Raw genomic sequence first — 25,899 nt, 5'->3', positions numbered from 1 at the left:
AGGAAACTTTTCTGAAGCAATATTACGATCACATAAAGGTGCGGAGTGGAATCTAAATTTCCAGCGAGGCCCCGAGATTTACCTCGTACTTGTAAAGCAGCTGCTCTGCTTTGACACTGAATGATACGGTGAGATTTAAACGCAAGCGTTGTGACCATGGATCTTGTATGTGTGGCATAATGGTTTGGACTGTTCCGGAACAATCGTTACACAAGGAGTGGATGGCTGTTCATTTCAAACATGCTTCCATGGCATGAATTTGCAGCTCTTATCAAGACGATGATGCAAGAAGCAAATGGCGTTCAGAGTCACTAGCTACGCGTACGCGTCCACCTTGATTTGCTAGAAAGCATCGGCACCAGTGAGTAGTTCAACTTGTTGGCGCCGCGATCTGATTTTTGTCACCTGAAAGCGTAATCTACGCAAATGGATACAGATCACAAAATGAGGTGTGCTTATCACACCCGGTTAGCTCCTTCATGGACCCCTGAGCCATGCTGTCTGCTGGGCTGGCACAGCTCAGCGCAAACCGGTCCTCTTGGCTATGAATCCTGGCAGCGCAAAAGGTACTGCGTAGGCATCCATTGATTTCACCTTCTCACCTTTTCCGTCACTTTCTCTTCCGCTTGTTAGTATGTCCAACAGTAAATTTGTATGTTCTGTAACGGTTAAGGACATGGACTTCTAACCTGAAAGTTGCCGAGGAGGCTAAATATAAGTCGGTGAAAACTGCTCCGACTCATTGGCACTAGACTCAAACCCCTCTATACGTGGCACCAGAGCCAGGTCATGTTACTGCAACCTGGTGGACGTAGTCATGCCCCATGTTTCCTCCAGGCTGGAACGTGAGCTCGATATGCCCTCCGATGCTGTCTGGTGGTAACTTCGAGAGACACCCTCCATTCCTCCTGGTGTGGCTCCAAAAGCCCTGCTTATAGCCGTTAAGTGCTACTCGGAGCCCATTTGTTTAGGGAATGTGTGCTTTCAGCCGTGTGAAAAAGCTATAATAAATAATAATTCCTAGACAAAATGTGAACAGGAACAACTCTTCTGCCACCACAAATTTTCACTGAAAGAGCGACACGGCTTGAAATCTCCAGCTGCCGGGCTTTCTTAAATATCGTGGCAAGGCCATAACTTGCTAGGTGTGACCGTGCATTATGTGAATTATGAATTGTTAATCAGATTTTGTCATTAAAAATTTGTAGGCTACATGAGCTTTTATAAGCTGTATTCAAATTGTGGCCTTGCATCTGTTCAGTGTCTGAATTGTCTGATTTGTAGTACTTTAAAAATTTAGTTTAATAGAGCAACAGATGTTTTTCTTTTCTTTTAAATTGTGTGAATTTCTGTTTTTTCCCCCCAACCTTATGAAGTATTATATTCAGCTTTACATTTAAAATTCTATAAATAATATAGTATTTCATCATCCTAAAACATATTACACCAACTAAATTTACAAGCATATTAAAAATGTAGTTTATAATTTACTGTGAAACGTTGCTACATAATTTATTGCACAGCATATGCTCAAACCAAGGATTTATCCAGTACTATTTTATTCACAGTTAAACCTTTGCAGTTTAACTGTCAGCACTAAACACTGTATTGAGAACACCGTTTATTGTAGATTTGACATCTACAACAATAGTCTATTCACAGGTGCAGCTGTAGGCTATGCTCCCTTCATTATGGTGGACCCACATCCACCCGTTCCACAAGTAGCATCACCTCCGAGACCTCCGAGTGTCTTACTCAGTAGTGTAGTTCCAAGGTACATATAGCACCCAGTTGCCACTGACAGCGTACAACAGGAGAGAAGCTGGGCTGGTCGGTATATTTCTGGAATCACACCTGTGGATTAATTTTGATATTTTTTTACAATGTAAAAATGATTTTCTGTGCTGTAAAGTGTATATATACGTAACACAACGGTTAGAGCTACAGGTGTTCAGTGGGAGCTCCCTGTGTTCAAATCCCCTCTGCTGCTGCTACTGCTGCTCTTCATCAAGGTGCTTAGCTTGAATTGCTGCAGTAAAAATTAGTCATCTGTACAAGTGGATCAATAATAACCTAAGAAACCAAACCAAAATTGTGAGTTGCACTGGAGAAAAACATTAGCTAAATTAATAAATAAGAATAATATAAAGTCAGAAAACTTTATTTCCAGTTTGTAAAATATGCAGGAATTGGTTGTCGTCGTGGCTATATACGAGATAATGGCAATAATTTACAAAACAACAGTGCAAACGACAGCGGGGTGCAAATAACTGCAGGGTGCAAACAAAGAGTGCAAATATATAGACCTATATAAAAAAGCAGTACAGACCAGACAAAACACAAACAGTGCAGTATTAACAAGCGCAAGTTTCAGAAACCCGTGGCGTCCAGCAGAGTCAGGCGCCACCAATAAAATGGGCTTTGGGTACCTGGTTGTGTGTCTGATGCAAAATTTCAGCCTTAGTAGCGGTGTACCGTATTACGCTTAACATGGTAAGTTGGCAGTGTGCCAAAGCCTTTTGGCTTTAACGTTAACTCCCCCCCTTCCAAGCTTTATTCAACACCATAAAATTAAAAGACACTTAAAAAAACACTAACGCAACAGATCCGCGTTATATATTTGGAGTCTTACAATTTTACTATGCACTATCTACTGCCTTCACACACAGCGCCCTTAGTTGTCCGTGTATCTGTACTGTCATCCCAATCTGTTCGATGAAGCAGAAAAAGTAAGCTGAATTAAAAAGTCAAGGTGGTTAATTAGTAGCTAGCCAGCATTTCGACAAATGACACTCAATTGACTAGCCGTCTTCATAATAGAGGAATATTTAATTCTATTTAGTTGAAATGTGACCACTGCTTATTTTGCTCCTACGGCAAAGTGTTTCTAAAGGAAATACTTTGGGAAGGTCAGCCTCCTTCACTCAAACTACATTGAATGCATGGACTTATATTTAACGTTGTTGAGTCGACATTTTTTGTGCTTTCCCAGTATAAATCAGTTAAGTTACATCTCTTAACACATTCATCACAGTATTAGCACCGTAAATATGTTTTATGCCCAATGGTGCAGCTGTTGCCCCTACTTCACAATTTTTATTGCTGCTTGAAAGCACCAATTTCCAGATGTCCAGTTGCCCCTAGGTTACCAGTGATTTGCTGTGTCTGGTAGATGCTACTCCATATTTCCCAACTGCGTGATGGTCGGGTATCCAAGCTGGTGTCCGTCGGCGTGAAGGAACGGATGAATATCGGGAGGCTTACGAAATCTACTTGTGTTCAACGCCGTTAACGGCGTACGTTTTGCTACACGACTGTGGTCTCTGGCATCAAGAGGAGAAGAATGTGTTAAAATGATTAACTGTGATAGAGCCAGGTTTAATTTGCGAGGATACATTACGGGCCATATTTCGTATCTGGAGGGCTTAGCGTCCTCAGTCCATTAGAGCCATTTGCTGTGAATGAACTGAGTCGATATTAAACGAGTGTGCCGTATACCCTTGGGCTGCGGCCTGTCAGCTCAAGGCTCGGTCTCCTACTCCAGCCGCTGGATTCTAGGGACTCGATCGCCCGATTTTAGGCGAAGGAGCGCTTCTACCCGGTGATGGCCGGTGGCGGTGAGAAATGAAAACCATTATTACCAGTAACCCAGGTGGCTGGTACGGAAGCCCTGAAAGCGAGTGCTCAGTGGGTTTAATGTAGATTTTCAGAAACATTCCTCTTGATTTTTATTGAAGAATTTTTCTGAAGCTTACTGCTGTTCGAGAATATAAAATGAACAGTGAAGTACAGGTTGTCTTCGACTTTAACGAGGTTCTTTTCTTTCGACCTTATTGTGGTCAAAAGTTGTAACTTGCCAACCCCCTTATTCTGTATTATGTAAACCATGAGGGTATATACACAGCGAAGATGTGCGAATGCTACGTTGTATAACAGGGCTTTGTGATATTTTTCACTAATTTCATAAATTATTCATGTTAAAATAATACTAATGTAGAATAATATATATGTACAATTATTTGTTGTATTTTTATCGCGCGTTATTATTTCTAATCGTGCTTTCTTTTGCTTTTTTCTTTTCAGCATCACCGGAATGCTCACGTTTTCGCTTGATAGCTTGAAAAGAAAAGAAAAAAAAAAAAAACAGGAAATTGAATAGAATCGCAAATGAAATGTTCTGTAAAGAAAATGTTTTTTTTTTTTTTTGTAAATAAAATGCAATTGCTGATAAATAGAGTAACTGAGAACCAAACAGTAACAAATATGAGTGCCTTGCTGTGCAGACAGCAGATGTTATCGTATAGAAGATGGAGCAGGCGTCCTTAGATTGGGACTCAAAAGTAATATAATAAGGCTGATGGGACGCTGTAAGTACGGGGTCGTTGTTTGTCACATATGTCAAGGACTGGCTGTAAAAGTGAAAATGAAAATGTGTAAACATTTAGGCAATTTTATTTATAAAGTGCTTTTCTCACCACAATGATGCAAAGCAGTGAATGGAACACAGTGAAGCAGTGGCTGGAAAACTTGAAGACAGGCGTAAGTAGCAGGTTGCTGGCAATGAAGTCATCAATAACTGAGGAGAAGAAAACAAAAAAGTGGCAAACCAAAGAAATAGCAGAAAAAGAAAAAATAAACCTCCAGGGGTTAAAGTGCCAGAGGCTGCATCCACACCCACCGGTTTCCGGTGTTTTACGGTGGTGTTTTACTCCACGTTTCTAAATTCCGTTTCTGTGATTAACTACTTATTACATCATGGCTCTTCGAGAAATCTTCACGGGTGTCTCGGAAAGACCTGCGGTATGTCCACACGTACATTAATGCCGAAACGACTACAGCGGTTTAAAAAATATCATAATAAATAAATAATCAATGACCATTTACTCCTCAAAGTGAAAAATGGAATTAATATGGAATTGTGGTTCAAGACCCACTGTAGAGGTGCTTTTCAATATATATAATTTTTTTTTTTTTTTTTTTGCTCTAGCTGTCATTGTCAGTATTAAATATTAAAGTTCTTCACAATTTCTGTCACGGTACTTGCACTGAAGTAACACGGTGACGGCCTGAGGAGATTCCTGTGAAACAAGGCCTTCGTATTAAATATGGATTTTCGGTGCTTTATGTCTTACCTTTTTCACTTGAGCCACTTTGAGTGGATTGAATAACCTCGGTGTGTTCCATACGTACCCACCCCACCTGATTGGATCACGGCGTCGGTTACAACAACGTTTTTCTCCTTCAATTTGCAGATAACCGAGCTGCACAACATCAAGAACATTACCAGGATGCCTCGGGAGACGAAGAAACATGCGGTGGCAATTATCTTCTATGATGAGACGTCAAAGACGTTTGCCTGTGAGTCAGGTAAGCGATCTCGCACCCCCTCCTCGTTTGGAGGGTCCTCTTCGGTCCAGGGACTCCAGACCGCGGCGGAGAGGCAGGCTCCGCAGATGGAGGAAGCCCGAGTTAGACGGTACGGCTCCGCTTAGTAGTAGGCACCTACATTCTGGGAACGGGGGGAGGATGCCGGTATCGATTTCCTTACGGTAGATGGGGAAAAGCGCCGTTCGCAAAATCGCTCGGTCCTTTTTGTACCTTGCAGCTGTGGAGGTTGCTTCTGAATTTCAGGCAACCTTCCAAAAACTCTTTAAATTACCCCTGTGGGAGCTGACGGAGGTGAGCTCTGGCGCACTCCACGGCTACTAATGAATTTTGCTGAAGGCGCTGGGCAAGAGTCGCGACGCTCAAACGGAGGAAAGGAGGCCCCATCGCAGTGGACTTTTTTTTTTTTTTTTTTTTTAAAGAAAAAAAAAAAACCCAAATGAGCTGTTTTTTGTTTTCCTGTGAACCTTTAGGAATTGCAGTTGAGAAAGATTAAAGGGTAATTTCATTAGAGTGGAGTGTAGAATGTGCACAGTTGTAGGTTCAATAATGTTGGGTGGTGGTTTTTTTTTTTTGGGGGATATTTTTGTTTTTGTTTTATGTTCTGCTGGATTCCAGGCCCTCGAATGAGTGGGGTCCTAATGCATCATTAACACTTTACTATTTCCTTACTTTTTGGGACTGGGCTGGAATGTTCTGCGGGATTTAATGGAGGGCTGCTCACTGATATAGTTGTAAAAAGACACAAGTCTTCATTTGGAGATGTACAAAAAATAGATTTATGCAAAGTGGGAGGCAGTACCACCGTTTTTTATTCTGAGGGGTCTCACTTTAATTTTTTTTCCTGCCCCAAACATACGTTTATGAGATAAAATATGAGCCACAGGTTATCTAATGTCGTTCTCATCATTCCGTTTAGGTTATTACATAGATGAGTGAAGAGCAGAATTCCATGCCCAAATATGTTTTTTGAACTTGGACTTGTACGTAACAATTCGCATGTTTTCGACATCCGCTGTTTCACAGAAAATGATCGCTGCCATTGTTCTCCACCATTGTCTGTGGCTGAATTAAAACACATTGTAATAGTTGGTATCACCAGCCCTCCAGCTAAATGGCTGCGTTTACAGACGTTTTCTAATTGGCAATTAACCTCCTTGTCAAAATTGTGATAAGTTCTGCATAATGCTTTAATTTATACCGTTTTTTTTTTTCCCCCCCCCCAAGATTTCACAGGTGTCGTCAGAAAATGTCCAGTTCTTTGTAGCTTTTTTTTTTTTTTTTTTTTTTTTTTTTACTTTAAAAAAAAATCTTGGACCTAGATATTGATGTATAATTTAAAAAAAAAAGTCTCTGGTCTAAAAGAGTGACAAATGATGCATGATCTTGGGTTCTTGAAAGAACCACCTTGAATAGCACAGTAATTTACTGAACCTTAACTGCAATGTTGAGGTCATTTTTCAAAACTGTCACAATGTATTGCCACTCACGTTCTGTTGTGTTTTCGTGTAAGGAATTTGCCACTGAAGTAGGTAAACATTGTATTAGACAGCCGATATCTGTCAAAGCCTTGACCTCTTTCATGTGGCATCAACCTGCGATTCCGGACCGCGGTCTCCGGTGTTAGAAAATTAGTGTTTTTTTTTTTTTTTCCCCCCCCTCTAAAATACTGCTCGACTTGTCTTGGTCCTTGTCAGTGATGATACAAATTTGTTCTGCTTTAATCAGACAGTATTTACTGTATTTAGCAGATGCTTTTCTCCAAAGCGACGTACAGCGTTAAGCTACCTGTAATTATTTACGGATTTATACAGCTCGTAATTTTAGGGTAAGTACCTTGCTCAAGGCAACTACAGCAGGAGGTGGGATTCAAACCTGTGACCTAACCACTATGCTGCTGGCTTTCCCCCTTTTTCTGTATTGTTCAATACTAAGCTACTTATAATGATCTACCAATTTAAACAGCAGGCAATTCGTTCTCTATCAACCCAAGGTAAATATGTTAATGATGGGTACTACAGCAGAAGTGGGTATTTGAACCCAGGTCTTTTCATTACTATGCAACACCTCTAACCACTATGTTCGCCATGAAATGTCACTTTCCTGCTCATTTGCATTCTATAAATAAGGGCTCTGTGAGTATTTGGGATATTGTGTAAAGGTATTGAAATGAATACTGTGTTTATGGAGGTGTCAGGAAGGTACAGTGTGTACAGTTGGATAGTACATCTTAATAGGGTGCTGAGGGTCAGATGTTTGACAGAAGGATCCCGCAGTACTCTTGAGCTGTACATTTTACCTTGTGTAGCTGAGTTATGTTTCTGGCAGGATTAAGCACCCCACTCATGGCCTGGTGAACCCAGCCACCCCATCATCACCCGCCCTCCCCCCCCTTTGGTTCCTGGCCTCATCCCAGGCCCCCGGCCATTGGTTCCCTGACACCTCCACACCCCACGCGCTGCTGCCATATGGATGCCCCCTTCACTCGGATGTCCTCCCCACGCGGGGGCCGGACCTCCGGCGCAAATTGCTTCCCCACCCCCCACCGGGGCCAGTCATGTTGAAAATGCCCTTCACCAGCGCATTCCAGGATTCTGTGTGTGTATGTGCATGTGTGTTTCTTCTCCACTTCTTCCCCGGTGCGTCTCTCTACGTGTTCCTATGTGGCTGTGTGCGTTTGTGACTTTCCTCCGTCACCCACTGTGACAGTTTGAGGGTCTCTTGATCATCTTGGTTACATGGATCATGGAGCTTCCCTTGGACGTCTGCTGGGCTTGCTCCTTGCACCTCCCGTGTCCTCCTGCTCCCCCTCGCCAAGCGCGAGAGAAAAGAATGAGCGGCACAGAGATGCAAAAGCCAGAACGATGCGAGCGGCAGGACCCTTTTCTGTTGAGCGGCGCATCCTTGGCGCCAAGGGCCACTCCGGCGTGCTGACGAGGTGTTTGTTTATCCAATTTTCCACTCAGTGGGTCTAGGCATGTGTGAGAGGTTAGGCTCGCACAAAGGTCACTTTTGTCTATTTCTGACAAGCCGAGGAAAGCTTGGCCTCAGTGGCACATGCACACCAAAAAGCAGAGTCGGAGAAGAGGAATAAGCAGCTGAACATGCTTTCGAACCTGTCCGGACACGAGAACGTGATGTACGACCAAGGGAGGTGTTTGAGTGGTACGCAGTTATTGAAAATGGTACGGCACCCTGGACTGTACTGGGGTTTCCTCAGGGTGCTCCGGTTTCCTCCCACACTCCAAAGACATGCTGTTCAGCTTCCCCCATAGTGTGTGAGTGACAGAGAGTGTTCCACTGATGTATGGATGAGTGACCCATTGTAAGTAGTGTACCTAGCAGTGTAAGTCACCACGGTGAATAAGGTGTGTGGGCTGATAACACTACATAGAGTTCATTGGAAGTCGCTTTGGAGAAAAGGGTCTGATAAATAAGTAAACGTAAATGTGAGCAAGCTACACACACTCATACTGTCCACCTTCAGACTAAGCTTTTTGATTTCAGACTCAGTCGTGTTTGTGCAAGGTCGAGGAGTATCCATCCCACTCTTTAATACCCCCGATGTCCTCCTCCTATGTCACTTAAACGTCAAAATGACTTTACCATGATCGGATGCTAATCACTGAGGTGTGTCCTTTACATTGTAATTGGCAGGAACTACACCTTTCCTTTTACTCCCCTTTAATTAAACTGGAATAAAAGCAAGGCTGTACTTCTTGCTAGTTAGAATGTAAAGGACGCACCGTGGCAATTAGCTTCGAATCAAAGCAAAGTCATGCTGAGGTTTCGGTGACATGGACTTCCAAGCCGATGCTATAGGTGGAGAGCTAGAAACATGTCAGCGGTTGTCATAAGCCATGCTTTGAGTCTTATTTTTTCTACGCTGACAAACTGTCAGGTGGATGCAGAACTATTCGGAATATAACTGAGAAGCGTGCTTAAGAAGTCGTCATTATTTGGTAGTGTGGTGTTGAAGGAGGAATTTTTGAAGGTATTTCTGAATTGTTCATCTTGTTCTCACTTTTTTTTTTTTTTTTTTTTAATTTTTGTTTTTTAAGCTATGTTGGAAGTTGTTAGTTTTTTTTTTTTTTTTTTTTTCTTTCCCTTTCTCCAAGTCAAACACAGGTATTCAGTGTTTTGGTGCAGACTTGTAGTTTGTCTCCTTCCTCTGTTGATGTTCAGTGTATGAAATTAAGCCGCAGTTTCTTTGATTAATTGAAAGATAGTTTAACGTTTTTTTTTAATGGCGCCGATGGTTTAATTTTTAATTTTGCAAAATTTGATTACCTCATACCTTTCTTTGAGTTGTATGTATACAGTATATACTGTGTATGTTAAACTCTGTAGAGGGGGGGGGGAAAGAAAAAAAAAAAAAAAACAAAGAGTGCAATTTGCATGTAGATCACAGAGACATTTGCTCTTACCTTCCAAAAAGATGAAGCTGCTGAAATTACCTCTAGGCCTGTGTGTGTATGTGTGCTGGTGCGTGCGTGTGTGCGCGCGCTCTGTTTTCTTTTTTTTATTTATTTATTTATTTGCATTCCTGAAACCTCATTAAATTAATTTCCTAAAACACCTCGCTCTGTTTGTTTCTGAGCCCAGGAGCAATTTATGGCAGTGTCACCTTAAGGTGACAGAGCACGTATTTGCTAGATTGCGTCAGGCTTAAATGAGACCACGTTGTTTGGGAGCGATAAGCCTTCTGGAGGCTTTATGACGGAAAGCTTCGGCTCATCCAAGGGGAATTTAGAAAGTAAATCTAAAGGGAATTTTAGGGGGAAAAGTTAATTTAGTTAAGTTCAAGCAAAGGAATCAAAAACGCAGTAATTGTTTCTATTCTCGCATTATCTACTGTTGCCAGTGTTCATTAGGATTTCGTCGACATGATTTTACCGTACGTTCGGTTCATTCCGCAGACTCTGGATTTGCTGGAATGAAATTCATTTAGTGCATCGACAGTGAACTTTGGTGCGATAATTTCAGCTGATTTCGATTTTTATCCCTTATCATGAAATGTTTAATGTACCTGACAGCTGGTTATAATAGGAACATACAGAATGAACATGTGAGAGGAGACGGCAACATTATTTTTTCATCTAACTGATGCTTTCCCCCCCCAAAATGACTTGAGTTCATGTTAAAGTGATCCACCCATTTATACCTTTACTCATTTAGCTGATGCTTTTCTCCAAAAGCCACTTGCAGTGTTAAGGCTGCAATTATTTACCCATTTAAACAGCTGGGTAATTTTTTCTGGAGCAATTTAGGATAAGTACCTCGCTCAAGGGTACTACCGCTGGAGGTGGGGATTGAACCTGTAACCTTTGGATCCAAAGGCAGCAGCTATAACCACTACACTACCAGCTGTCAGGATTGTTTTACTGCATCAATTCAGGGTGAGTACCTTGTTGAAGGGTACTACATCGGGGCGTGGATTTCGAATCTAAATTGTGACCACATCATCTCCTGCCCCTTTCGGTAATTACAGTATATCATGTGCAAGTCATAATTTACCGCTCACATTTTCCGTAATTTATTTACATTCCTCGTTTTTTTTTCCCCTAAATGCTCAATGAAATGTGTGTGCTGTGATGGTGTACAGGCAGTGTCTTTAATCTCTCAGCCCAGCTGTTTCCAGGGTTGTGGTTTGCCGTAAATTCACGCTTTATTTCAAACGTGTGAATATTGGTCTCCGAGAGGTTGTGAAATTCACAGCGGCGCTAGTTTCAGCTTTCCACGCAACTTTTAGTGAAGTCGGACGGAACGAAAAACGCAAACTATTTCCTGTAAAAGTGCTCTGGAACTTATTTAAACATTGATTTTGGCCACAAGTTTATGGCAGGTGCAAAAATAATAATAAGGGGCCGGAAAACTAAACATAAAGCCAAAAGCTAAAGAGTTAAAACAGAGGAACTTGGGGAGAAGCTCCCAGTTTCCACATCTCCCAGCGTCCCGGTCTCAACAGCCCTTCGCCACCCTCTTCCTTCAGCCCGGCCGCTTTAATGCCCCGTTTGCTGGGCCCCCAAGCGCCAACCAGCTGAGCATTAATTGCCTTTGTCTTGATTTTCACGGGGCAGGAAATTAAGTAGAGGATCCGCACAAGGACAGGCAAGCTCGGCAGCGTCCGCGTTCCGCTGGTGTTTTTGAAATTATTAAACGCTTTTAATTGTTGCGTGGATAAAAATGAAAGAAGACATCAGTGGAATTAAGAAAACAATGGCAAAACAGCACTGATAACAAAAAAAAAAAAATGTGTTTCTATTGAATTTATAATTCTATTGTTCAACTGCAAGATAACTGCTCTTAAATTTCTGCTAAATGAATAAATGTGAATGTTTCACATTTATATACCTTCTTAAAAGGGCTGTGGCTTAGTTTTTTGCCCAGGAAGAGTACACACACACACACACACACACATTTTCAGAACCGCTTGTCCCATACGGGGTCACGGGGAACCGGAGCCTAACCCGGCAACACAGGGCGTAAGGCCGGAGGGGGAAGGGGACACACCCAGGACGGGACGCCAGTCCGTCGCAAGGCACCCCAAGCGGGACTCGAACCCCAGACCCACCGGACAGCAGGACTGCGGTCCAACCCACTGCGCCACCGCACCCCCTACTTCCAGGAAGAGTAGAGAAAAACATATTAGACATAAGACGTTTCTGAGTCTGTCCAGCAGCGTAGACATTGTTTGCAGGCCACTGAGTGAAAAGCCTCCCAGGTTTTGTTGTCTTCACTTTCTCTTATAAATAGTCTCACTCTTCTACCGCTGTGACCCTGTGCTGTTCATAAAACTAATAAAAAAATCTCGTTGTTCCCCCTGCTTAATTTACCATTTGTGACTCAAAGAAGTCAGTGGGTTCGGACTTAACTGCGTGCGTAATCTGTCATTGATGCTCTTGCGTTTAACGTGCGGGAAGGAAATCTCCCGTTTACTCGACCGGTCAGAGTGGAAAAACGTATAAAGGTCCCTTCGAAAATCCTGGGAGGACTTTTCATGCATTTTCCTTGTGCCGTCTGCAGTGTTGTGTGGTTAATCAGGGCGATTAGCTTGTGCCGGTGACCCACTCCCAACCCTGGTCTGCTCTTTTTTTTTCTTTTCTTTCTTTCTTTAAAACCTTCCCAGAGCTGGAGGCAGAGGAGTGGTGCAAGCTCCTCTGCATGGAGTGCCTCGCCACCCGACTCAACGACATCAGCCTAGGGGAGCCGGACCTGCTGGCGGCCGGCGTGCAGCAGGAGCAGAATGGTGAGTGCCCCCGTCGCCCGGCTCTCCCCGTCCCGCGACGGCTCCAGCCCGTCTCCTGTTTACAGATTACTTGCTGCTGCCGTCGGATCTCCTAATGAGCGGTGCGGTGCATCGCTGCGTTTGCTCATAATGAACCTTGTCAGAGAGATGGATGCGATTATAGCATTTAAATGAACTGAAACAAATGTGTAATGTTTCTCTCACTACATTGTACCACGCTGTGGGGAGGAAGAAAAGAAAAGGAACGGAGGGGGAAAAAAAAAAGAACACGTTGAGGATTCTGAAGTAATGCATTCCCTTTCAACACTAATATTGTATTTTGGAAGGGAAATGAGTGAAGTAATGAAAATCGGTAAGAAGCGTTGAGGTGTCGGCTTCAAGGTCACATTTGCATTGTGGGGTGTTGTTAAAGCAGCATTACGACTACTTTATCCTGGCATTTTAACTGAAGTAGTGTGTTCCTTACATATTCATGTTAACCACACCTCTGACATGATGTATATTAGCAAAAATCCATCCATCCAACCGTAGAAAACCTGTTATTTGCTAGTCTTAGAAGAATGAATTCTGCACAAAACACAAATCCATCATAGGGCACTCATACAAACACAAAATCATCTCAGTAGTCATGCAAAATTCTACTGATCATTGTATATCGATATCATTGAAACCAACGAGATGAAAGGACCCTTTCATGAAGCAATGATGTTCTGCTGAAGACCACCAGTTCATTTAAGGTCATTTAAGTATCCCCATGCGATTAATTAGTTTGTAGTTGTTTCCTGTGCAGGTTCCTATGACAAAGATATTGCTGTACTTTGGCTCTAAAGTGGTTCATATAAAGTGTCTTGGATGAGTTCTAGCTGAGTTACAAGCGGGTCGTAGAGTCTCTCGCTATGTCTTCCTTTCGCTTGTTTGGGAACTTTATCAAGAGCTCTGCGTTTGTGTCCGCGTTAGAAACCCCTAACAGCCGGCTCTAATAATTAAATCAGAGTTCATTTTCTCGTCCCCGAAATAGCACGGCATTACGTAGTCACTTCCTCTCACCAGACTCATAGCTTAGTTTGAAATATTAGGCATAATTAGCTACTCGGTCACGTTGCCGAAGCTACTCGATCCCACGAGTTCGCGGGATGGCCCTGCTCCGCAGTGCTGGGGAACAGGAGCCGCCTTGGAATTTATCACCTCGGTCTTGTAAATGCCGAGATCCGCACGCATTTATTTACCTATTACTGTTCAGACTTGAGTTAATTAAATTATCCCAAAGCACACACGATTCAAACTGTAAAACAAGAAAACTGTGATTGGGTTTTTTTTTTTTTTTTTAAATAAGCTGTAGCTTCCAAATTTTTCAATTAATGTTCTCACATTCACTCCCTCATTTATTCATTTAGCTGATGCTTTTGTCTAAAGCAACTTACAATTATTTACCCATTTATACAGCTGGGTAATTGCACGGGAGCAATTTAGGGTAAGTACCTTGCTCAGGGGTACTACAGCCGGAGTTGGGATTGGAATCTGCAACCTTTGGGTCCAAAGGCAGGAGCTCTAACCTCGACACTAGCAGCTGTCCCTTCGGCGCCCGTTCGACATTCAGAATAAGGGTCAACAATACACTTTTATGACTTTTCTTCCATCCCTAGTTGTAGCTCAAGGAAAACGTAATGACTGCATGATTTCCACTTTGGCTCCATGGCAACTGGCCGCTGACCTTCATATTTTCATTTCAACTTCAGATCCACACTTGAAAAGGGAAGGAGTATTAAAGCTCCTAATAAGTTGTGCCCGATTTCTGCGAACGATAGCCCTTATCGTCTAGTTGGGCGTCGCTGTCGCTCATTATTCCCTTAGAGACGCACGTTTCTCACGCTGTCCAGCTTTTCAGTCCCCCCCCCCCCCCCCGATTTATCGTCCTTTCTGCCAGCGCCAATGTTTTTATACTTCAAATTAAGAATTCCAGTATCTCTCTATTAATGCACAATAAAAGAATCTCATTTGATTCCCGCATAAAGCGGAACTTGATATTTTCGTACCGTTAAGCAAGAGTAAGTGATTATAGCGAGCGCTCGACTGCCAAGGTTTAAATCAAGTGCGTGTTTTTAAAGAGGCCGCTGACATGTACAAAAACAGAGAGTTAGCAACTGGCACCCTTACAGAAACAGTTATAATGCAATGACTCGGGGGGGGGGGGGCAAACAAAGGGCCAAATCAGCATTTTGCAAAGCATAATGGCCCCATTGTGTTCCACGACATTACAGCATGTGCTCGCCATGAGGGTGCCGAACTTGAGAAACGGAAGGAATGGCGACACGTTTTCGAAATCGCTGCCGGGGATAAAATGTGTTTACTGGCGTGTCTGTGTGTGCGTCTGTGTGCGTTTCTGTATCTGCGTGATCTCAGAGCGGTTCAACGTGTACCTGATGCCAACCCCGAACCTGGACATTTATGGGGAATGCACCATGCAGATCACGCATGAGAACATCTATCTGTGGGACATCCACAACGCCAGGGTCAAGCTGGTCATGTGGCCCCTGAACTCTCTGAGGAGGTACGGGCGGGACTCCACGTGGTTCACGTTCGAATCCGGAAGGTAGGGTCACCGTCGACACGCGGTTACTCTGTGTAGTACCGTAGTAATGCAATACAATAGAAACACCGCATCGGCTCTGCGGTGGCTCTGCTGTCATCGCTATATGACATTTTATTGGGAAAAATCAGCTGCGTTCAACATAATCGACCGGTTGCCTGGGATCTTTTTTTTTTTTTGTTTTTTTCCCGCTTCCCACGTGTGCTAAAGGATTTTATTTCCAAGATTTTTTTTTTTTTCGCACAATAACATTATCAGTGTGAGGTTTGCTTCTGATTGTGCTGCAGTAATCTCTCATAAAAATGACATTTCTTGTCCTCTGTGAAGTTTCTGCACTTTCAAGTGGAAGAAACCACAATATTTGGGCTGATTTAATCCTATCTTACTTCCAAGGCACTTTTATAAACCTTTATTAATACCTGCCTGTCAGTCCGCTTGTGAACGTGCTCTAATCTTGCCATCTGCCATAACAAAGAAATTGATTTACTGCTTCAGAACAGTTTTTTGTTTCTGTTACTTCCCTTACAAACACATGGGACAACAAGGCCATAATGATTTCCTGCACTACTTTCCCCATTTATTATTTGATCTACATTTTCTTCCCATCTTTTTCAAATCTCCATTTCCTGTCACTAAGGAAATCAAAGAGCATCATTTCTTTTCTATTTTTTTTTTTTTTTTTTTACTGGGTCGAATCATGAAGCATAAAAATCAAAATGTGTCAGTTTTTAATATTAGCACTCAATCATGTATAATGTAAAACAAAGCTTTGCAAAATTTGAAAATGGATATTTCCCCCCCATACGCCATGGAAACGGAGGGTTGTGTCCATTTTTTTCCAGGATGTGCGACACCGGAGAGGGACTGTTCACCTTTCAGACACGGGAGGGAGAGAAGATCTATCAGAGGGTGCATTCAGCCACCCTGTCCATTGCGGAGCAGCACGAGAGGATGATGATGGAAATGGAGAAGAGCTCGCAGGTGGGTGAACGGGAAGGTGGGATTGACCGGACCAGCCGTGGAGCCTCCGAGCCCGGGTCTCTTCGTCCCTCGGGGGGCGTCTGTCACAAGCGATGTGATGCCTCACCGGGGACATTCAACGCTGAATTGGGGGGGGGGGGGGCAGGGTTGGCACTTTCAGTGAACACACAATACAGAAAATGCACTATTTACACTTGTCTCTGACCTTTTCCTTACATCCAGATCACGGAGACCAGAGAAAACACCAGTGACGCTTTACATTCTCTTCATTAGTTCATTATCAAAAACTGCTTGTCCACTGCATGTTCATGGCAGCCTACAGCCTACAGCCTATCCTGGAAGCAAAGGGTGTGAGGCAAGCTGGGAGGATGATAAATGAGACACCGGGCCATCATAGGACAATCTCTCTCTCTCACACACACACACACACACACACACACACACACACACACACCAGTGGCAGTTTAGAGTCAGCAGTTCACCTGAGACATATCTTTGGATGGTGGGAGGAAACCTGAGCACACATGCTGGGAGAACATGGAAACTGCTCATGGGCAAAGTCACATTCGAACCTGGGCCCAAACACGCAGCACAGGAGCTGTGAGACACCACTTCAGAAACACAGCAGAATGAAATGACGAAAAAAGATGAATGAGAGTAGAAAACTTCTGATATGAATACGCAGTACTGGTTACTTATAAGGTTAAATACTTAAGTAACAGGACATTTATTATTATAGTTCCCATATATGTTTTGTCTCTACTCTTGATGATATATTTACACTTTACATTATATATTGATGACTAATTACCATTTACCCTCCCCGACTTTGAGGTTTGTTATTATTGCATTAAGGAAATATATTATGCATTCATATATTCTTTCTGTGTGCATATTTAAGTTATATAAGAAGATAAATGTTTATGACCCTCTTTAATGTTTTAAAAAAACCAAAGGGCAAAATATGTTTCATTTTTTCATAAATGACACATGCACAAATAACTCTTGATGTTGAATTTGTGTAGAAACTGAATATCGCCACTTTCTGAGGTCTTCGTGTCCTGTTAGAATGGCAAACGCTTATTTGAAAGTCCATTAAATTCACAAACTGAGTTTTCCTCTCCCCGCTGACGGCTGATAGCGGAGTCTTTTATCAGCACCAACTTACTCATACATATGTATAATTGCCAAAGCAGTACAGATGAATTTTCCCAAAGAGAACGTCCGTTTTATTTCCGGAAAGGTCCGAACCCGCGACGTTGCGGTCGTTCCTCTCGTGCCTTTGAGCGGAAGGGATCGCCCGCGGTGCTTTTCGCTCCTGTCCCTCCCATGTGGACACCGGAGAAGCGGGTGACAGGAGACCGAAGGCAACAAACATAGAGACACTGACAGTAAAGCAGTATTATTGTTAATCTTTTCCCATCTGATGCTTGCGTCTAACTTAGTGCTTCTTAACCGAGTAACGTTTTAAATGCATCACATAAAATGGAGAGGATTACGAAGGAAACCAATTACATCAAAATGTTAACATTGTCTACATTCTTAATTGAAGGAAAAGCTGAATTTCACTTTCACTCAGAAATTAGTGAAAATGAGGATGTACATTTTTTTTTTTTTTTTTTTTTTTTTTCCCCCCCCCCCCTCCAAGTTCACTGCCTACAGACCCCAAGGGGTCAGTGGACCTCAGGTCAAGGGTGACTTACAGTGTTAGGTTTGTGAACTTGTAATTAATTTCCTATTTGTAGTTATCTGATGCTTTTCTCCAAAGTGACTTAGTCATCACACACACACACACACACACACACAGAGTCTGAAACTGCTTGTCCCAAGTGGGGTCACACCCAACCAGAGCTTAACCCAGCAACATAGGGTGCAGGGGACACACCCAGGACAGGGCACAAACCCCAGACAAGGATCTGGCCAAACCCACTGCACCACCATACCCCCCCACCCCCCCAGAGGGGATCTGCCTATTATCATTTACCCATTTATAGAGTTGGGTGATTTTTACTACAGCAATTTAGGTAAGTACCTTACTCAAGGGTACTACAGCTGGAGGGGGGGGGGGATTTGAACCTATAACCTTTGGGTCTAACAGCAGCAGCTCTGACCACTGTGTTCCCTGACAACCACACTCATTCGGTACCTTTTTAGCTCGGAACCTGATCGCATTCTGAAGTTCCCCTCTCGCCTCTTCTCATCTTTATTTGCTTGCGTATTTATTTTTATGGGACAGGGAGCTAGAGTGTGCGACATGTAAACAACCACTTGCGTTCCACCCTCACGTATTTCCTGTCCTAGTTGTTTACGCTCTACAGCTTGTCCTGCTTTAATCTCAGTAAGAAAGAGAACCACTGAATATTTATTTCCTTTTATCCTCTTAGAAAGCCAGACAAAACCTTTTTAGTGTCCCCTCGATGGTGGGCAAATGTACCCTGATCGCCGGCGAGTTCCACAGAGGCCGACGTGGGGAGTAACCCTGGGAAATGACCGTGGGGCTGTAACGGCGTCCTTTCTGTTGCAGACGCACTCCGGTCCCAACGAGACGGCATTATCAAAGTCAATATCTTTGCCCCGCAGTGCTTACTGGCGTCACATCATGCGTCAAAACAGCGTCGGCGACATCTACGGTTTGCAAGGTAAGTTGAGGAACGCACATCAAACCATACTTTTTTTTTTTTTAAATATGATTCATAAAAATATGGAAATATTACGTTGTTATTTCCTGGAGATTTTCGCTCCAGTGTTAACTCTCCTGTTTGTCAAATTGAGTTCAGAGCTGAAAAGGGACAGGGTTTTCATTGGGGAGCCTTAATTATCTCAAATTCGTTACATTTTTTGAATGTACAATTTTATGTTTACGTGAGTTAAAGTGGAAAAGTGTGCACTTTTTTGTGTTGGTCAACAGGCAGCGCGGTGGCGCAGCACCTGGGTGGTGTGAGAGGACGTGGGTTCGATCCCCTCTAAGTTGGTGTAGAGTTTGCGTGTTCTCCCCATGTCTGTGTGGGTTTCCTCTGAGTGCTCTGGTTTCCTCCCACAGTCCAAAGACATGCTGTTCAGGTTCACTCATAGTGTGTATGTGTGTTTCACTGGTGTATGGATGAGTGACCCAGTGTATCTAGCAGTGTAAGTCACCACGGTGAGTAAGGTGTGTGGGCTGATAACACTACGTAGAGTTCATTGGAAGTCGCTTTGGAAAAAAGACTCTGCTGTAAATATGATCAGGTGTGTCTTGATTACACTGGGAATGTTGTAACGCAGGTTTATGGTAACAATACGGTCCTAATGTTTAATTTATTCTGTAATATAGATGACAGCAGTTTGAAAGAACAGCATTTAAGATCCCCTCCGGCCACATCGCACTTCCGGTAGAAAGTGCTAGAAAGTGAACGAGCAAAGAGCCGTTTCTCCGTTTCGTACCCCTTGTTCTGGTTCCGCAGAAAGCTTCATCACAGGATTTTTATTGACCGAGTTTCATAAAGGTGGTGCAGTGATAACACTGTACTGTACAGTGTCGTCGTCTAGTGTCTAATCGTGTCCAAATTATGGTGCTCAGCATAGTGTGAGCTCACGCAGTGCGTTTCCACCACTGGGAGAAGTCGCACTAAGAAACAAATTAATAACAATAACAATTAAAATGTTTTCCCGCGCCCGTCTTTTGTCGCCTCGGCTGAATGCGTGGGAAATGGAAGAAGCGGAGGAGACGAAAGTGGGCGGCGTGGCCGGGAGCCCGCGTTCCGTTTGTCACTTTGCGTCGCAAGTAATGAACCTTTTCCTTTTCCTCGCGCTGTATTTTGTCACATCGTGCTCACGTGTGCCGCTGGGAACGGAAAGGAGACGCGCGTCCAGGGAGACTCCGTTTTATATGAATGCGTCTCTGTGTTTAAATGAAAACGTGATGCGAGAGAAGCCGACGGTTGTCAAATCAACCTGTTGTTGTCAAATCGAGTCCTGTCGGAGCATCTGCCATCCCGTTGAAAGGATCTAAACTTTGTTATGTATATAAATAAACGTATATGCCCAGATAAGGGGGGTGTGGTGATGCGACGGGTTTGGCCGGGTCCTGCTCTCCGGCGGGTCTGGGGTTCGAGTCCCGCTTGGGGTGCCTTGCGATGGACTGGCGTCCCGTCCTGGGTGCGTCCCATCCCCCTCCGGCCTTACGCCCTGCGTTGCCGGGTTAGGCTCCGGCTCACCGCGACCCTGTTTGTGTGTGTGCGGGCCCGCTCAGAATCAGGATGAGTTTTATTGGCCAAGTGTTGCTGACGCACACAAGGAATTTGCTGTGGTTCGAGGTGCCTCCGGTATTTACAGACAAACAAAGAGCTGACACGGAATGAATGAATGAAGACATTAATAGATAGCGTATTACAGAGCATACAAACGTGGGAGTATAAATAGTAGGATAAATACAAAAAAAAGTAAATAAATGAGAATTAAACTACAAAAAGTGGCTGGATAGTGTTGCATTGACAGGAGACCTATAGAGGACTGTTAAGTGTTCATGAGAGTGATGGCTGAGGGGGGAAAAAAAACTGTTCTTGTATCTGGCCGTTCTGGCGGACAGTGCTCTGTAACTCGTGCCAGAGGGGAGGAGCGCGAAGACTTTGTGCCCAGGGCGTGTGGGATCGGCGGCGATTTCGCTCGCCCGCTTCCTCGTTCTGGACTTGTACAGGACCCGAAGGGTGGGCAGGGGGGCGCCGATGATCCTCTCGGCCGTCTCGACCGTCCTTCGCGGCCCGATTCTCTCCGATTTGGTAGCCGAGCCAAAGCGGACAGTTATAGCGGTGCGCCGGGACGGACTCGGTGACGGCTGAGTAGAACCGGATCGGCAGGTCCCGTGGCGGGTCGAACTTCTTCAGCTGGCGAAGGAAGTACCTCTGCTGTTGGGCTTTTGTTATTTGCTATTGGCCGGAGGGGGAGGGGAAGCACCCAGGACGGGACGCCAGTCCATCGCAAGGCACCCCAAGCGGGACTCGAACCCCAGACCCACTGGAGAGCAGGACCCGGTCCAACCCACTGCGCCACCGCACCCCCGAAAAAGAATCATCTGAATGTAAATGTAAAATAAACCCGTGTGTGTGTGTGTGTGTGTGTGTGTGTGTGTGTGTGTGTGTGTGTGTGTGTGTGTGTGTGTGTGTATTTGCTATTGGAGGACTGTCAGGGCGGGGCAGCGGGTAGCCCAGTGGTTAGCGCTGCTGGCTTTGGATCTGAAGGTGGGTGGTTCGAATCCTCTCTACTGCTGTAGCCCCATTGAGCAAGGTACTTATCCTAAGTTGGTCCAGTAAAAATTAACTAGCTGGGTAAGTAAGTAATTTTAAGTTTCCTGAAACTGTAAGTTACTGTGGAGAAAAGTGTCACCTGTCACACCAATGAGTAAAAAAAAATATATATATATATATATTTGACTGCATCCTGCTTTCTTGTGGGTGTGGGGTTCAAGTCTCACTTGGGGTGCCTTGTGATGGACTGGCATCCCGTCCTGGGTGTGTTCCCTCCCCCTCCAGCCTTACGCCCTGCGTTGCTGGGTTATGCTCCGGTACACCGCAACCCCACTTGGGCCAAGTGGTTTCAGACTGTGTGTGTGTGTGTGTTTAACTGACACCTTTGTCCAGGGAAACTTACATAGTTAGATATTTAACTTACATCCATTTTTACACTAGTATATTCTTACTGTATCAGTTCAGGACAAGAGCTCTGATGAAGGGTACTACAGAAGGAGTGGAATTTTAACCAGGCACCTTCAGATTGCAACAAAAAAAAAAAAAATAAATAAAAAAAATTGTGACCTCTTTTCATCTGCTGCTCCGCTGAAGAACAATATCCATGTACGTGTAATATCTGAGAACTTCCGAAAATATGACACGTGTATGAATATTTACAATACAGCGGAACACGGCTGGCCGTTGTGTTACCAACTGCTCCCTCACGTATATCTACAGTAATGTATATGTCCTCGCATTCCGCGCCCGGTAAAGGTACCCTTTACCAGTGTTTTTACTCATTAGTGCTCTGGTTTCGCAGTGAACCAGCGGAGAAGCGAGAGCTAAAGGAGTATAATTTTCCTAATAGAGCTGAGACGAGTGTATTTTTGCCTCACCGCCTTTAAAAGAGCGTATGTAAATGACAGCTGCCGTGAGACGTGTGAAGTGGAGCCGGGGGGTGGTTGGGGGGGGACTGACTGACTCACCACCTTTGTGGTAGAAAGCAGGGGGGACACTTTAGGCGCCGGGGCTGGGAGCCGCCGCACGGGGCCTTCCGCAGCCCCTTCCCTCCACGGACCCCTCGGTGCCCGAACGCACTTTGGCCGTCGCGCACCTTTGCGTGGGATTCCGGTCCTTGCATAAAGGAGCCGGCGATACGTACCGCAGTCGGGACCGGGGCAGCAAAGAAAACGAAGCGTGTCTACCGGGATGCGGCGCTCCTGCGCTCCTTGCGTAAACGCCGTTAAACGTGCTGCGTCGTACGAATTTCCTGGTGCTTTGTAGGCAGCAAACCCGGAAACCTTGCACAAACCGAGCTCTGTGTGTGCGTGTGTGTGTGAGAAGGGGCTCTGCGGGGAGGTGCTGCAGATTCATCATCATGTCATCTCCACACCAGCTTCCCCTTTGCCGGTTTCAATACGTGAAGGTCTAATATGTAAAATATTTGGCAGTCCAATCAATCTGTTCAACATTCATATTCGGCACACGATGCGTCACCAGGAGGCGTCGCCATAGGTTCCTCCGCTTGCGGGGCCTGTGCCGATTTCGCATTTCTTGAGCGCTGAAGTAATGCTTGGAACGGGGAAACTGGGCTGATTATCCATTGTGCCGACCTACAGGTGTTGTTTCGCAGTTGCGTTGGGAAACCTTAAATATTTACGCTCTGCAATTTGCATGATTTAATTTACATAGCGGCAAGTGATGGAGAGTGCGCCGGGACACCGTAAGTGCCCGATTATATAGTTTGTTGTTGCATGACTCAGTGGTTTCAATTTATGGCCTTTGGTGATCAGTCCCTAGGAGTGCATTGCACTGAAGCAATAGGGGAATTGCAATGAAATCACACATTTAAATGTATAACCTAAGATATGCAAATGTGAAAAAGCACAAAGCGTAGTGGTTAAGGACGTCCGAAGGTTGCCGGTTCCGGTCCCGGGAGGGGTCCGTCGCGTTTCCCCGAAGCTTGTTCGTCATCCGGAATGACTCCGGTGCTGGATAAAGACATCAGCTTAATGTAATAATTTTTTTTTTTTTTTTTTTTATTCAGCTGACATCTTTGTTGAAGGTCACTAATAGATGGCTTGATGATGATAATCGCAGCATAATAGCAAGCGTGAAATTAAGTATACAACAAGATTGGTGCAATGTGACACAGTATCCGCTCGTGTGGGACAGCGTGGGCAAGGAAATATTGCCACAGTAGCTTATGAAAAGATATACTCATGTGAGGCTTTTATGTTGTACGGTGAAATTTTTGCCCATTACTCTGTCAAATACTCTGCTGGTATTTTATTCTGTACAATGACGGCTTATATCAACCCTTTTCTGGCTGAATCTGGTCTCTCGACCTCTAAATTTGACCTCCCAACAGTGACCGTTTGCATAAATCAAGTCTTAATCGCTTGCATCCAGCATCTACCGCACGCTGCACCTCCAACATCCCGGTGCCCCGCTGTGCACGGTGAAAGACACGGGCAGTGATCGTGAGAACTTCATCTCTTTGCATCGCAGGCATCCGTGAGCCCGATTATGAAAACGTCTCGAAATGGGTTACGAATGAACCCCGTTATTTGAGGGACGGGCGCACATTACCGATATTACGATTGCGGGCAGTAGCCGCAAATGCGGAAGCGAATTTGTCGCGGTTACAGCAACGCTGCGTGCGCTTTTAACACGAATCTGGAAAATATCGAAATGAAGCAAAGTACGCATTTGTTGGCAAAATGGAAAACGTAGTAAGGAACGTTTAGTTGTTACACATGCGTTCACTTTCGTGAGCACTATTTATAATGACTTGGTTATAGGTCACTACTTTTGTTAAAATATGCCTGGTAATGGCACAGCTGATTTATTGCTACATCTGGAAAATGCTACAAATGCAAGTTGGAGAACAACACAGATGCATCACCTCTTTCATATGCATGAATATTAACATTTCCTACTTTGCCTTATGTGGGTTTCCCAGCTAATTTTCTTTTTTTTTTTTTTTTTTTTTTTTTTATATGAACATATGCCTCCAGCATTCTTTAAAACTTTTTATTTTTTAATAACACCTAGAACATTAGTTAACAGTTTGGTTTACTTTGAACAGCTGTATAGCAGTCCAACAGAAGCATGGGTGGCACGGTGGCACATGAGTGGGGCTGCTGCCTCACAGCGTGTGGGTGGTGCGAGAGGACGTGGGTTCGATCCCCACTCAGTCTGTGTGGAGCTTACATGTCCTCCCCGTGTCTGTGTGGGTTCCCTCTGGGTGCTCTGGTTTCCTCCCACACTCCAAAGACATGCTGTTCAGGTTCCCCCATAGTGTGTGAGTGTCACAGAGAGACTGTGTGTTCCACTGATGTATGGATGAGTGACCCAGTGTATCTAGCAGTGTAAGTCACCACGGTGAATAAGGTGTGTGGGCTCATAACACTACATAGAGTTCATTGGAAGTCGCTTTGGAGAAAAGTGTCTGCTAAATAAATGAATGTATTCGTAATGTTGCTGGTGATGATTACCAGGCTGAAATGTGTAGAAAGATTGAGATAAGAGGCTATGTATGGGGACAGAAATAAGATGTACCTAGAAAGTATTGGTTTGAATATAATCAATGAGTTCAGCGACTGTTAGGGTTAGACCATAAATACGCCTCTTATTGCGCGGTGAAAATGGGCCGATAAGGATCCGGACTCGAGGCGAACGGACAGAGACTTTCGATCAAGCTGCCTCCGCGTATTTGATTGTACACAAGACGAATTTGCTATCAGCGAGTTCAATTTGCTGAGTCATTCTCCACTTTCGACTAAATACCCAGAAGCCCCGAAATGCAATTAAGGAACAGGGTTTCTTATCCCGTCGTGGTTTGCAGGCCCGATATTTGTTTATATTTCTATTCGCTTAATCTCCAGCGCAGCGGTCGGCTCCTGCGAGAGACGGAGGGCTGTCGTCGCTCAGCCGCCGCGATCCGGGTTCGAGGACCTCTCGACTCTTACGCGGCAAACGGGCCCGACGACCTTCCGGGAGCTTCGGCGCGACTAGACCTTCGGGTCACCCGCTAACAAGCGTCCGAATCGAACCGCAGAGGGTTTCTCCTTCTGTGAATTACGGCATTTTGAAACGTGTTTTACGGTTAAAGAAGAGAACAGTGGATGCGTCATTGTCTTTTTTTTTCCAATTATTCAGAATCTCTTACAGGGAGGTCATAATAGACACACAGAAAGTAATTTAACAGTAAGCAGTGAAATCTTGTGGGCGAAGGATATGTAAATAATATAGAGGCATAATGGAAATATATTAATACATATATATATTTATATATAACATTTGGGCCTTATTGCAGAAAAATTGTTTAATTCCTTTGTGGGCAGATACTGTATGTTGCATGGTTTAAAAAAAAAAAAAAAAAAACTTGAGTAATTGTAAACTGTTATTTCTACACATATATTTTTGGACAAGTTAAATCATACATGTTCATATCCAAAAAAAAAAAAAAAAAAAACTAAAGCTGTCTATCT

General features: G+C 44.1%; 1 protein-coding gene across 2 annotated transcripts in view; it reads left to right on the top strand.

The window, feature by feature from the left end:
* Positions 1 to 25,899, top strand: part of dok6 (docking protein 6) — a 58,192-nt gene that overhangs the window by 27,081 nt on the left and 5,212 nt on the right. For both annotated transcript variants that reach the window (XM_018753900.2, XM_018753901.2), the window contains exons 3-7: positions 5,253 to 5,367; positions 12,515 to 12,634; positions 15,035 to 15,224; positions 16,064 to 16,202; positions 18,727 to 18,841. In XM_018753900.2, the coding sequence (XP_018609416.2) occupies positions 5,253 to 5,367; positions 12,515 to 12,634; positions 15,035 to 15,224; positions 16,064 to 16,202; positions 18,727 to 18,841 (679 nt within the window). The remainder of the gene's footprint in view (positions 1 to 5,252; positions 5,368 to 12,514; positions 12,635 to 15,034; positions 15,225 to 16,063; positions 16,203 to 18,726; positions 18,842 to 25,899) is intronic.

The sequence above is a fragment of the Scleropages formosus genome, chromosome 9 (genome assembly GCF_900964775.1).
Source record: "Scleropages formosus chromosome 9, fSclFor1.1, whole genome shotgun sequence".
In the NCBI taxonomy this organism is placed as follows: domain Eukaryota; kingdom Metazoa; phylum Chordata; class Actinopteri; order Osteoglossiformes; family Osteoglossidae; genus Scleropages; species Scleropages formosus.
The sequence above is the reverse complement of the archived record's forward strand: the minus strand, read 5'-3'. Positions and strand labels throughout refer to the sequence as shown.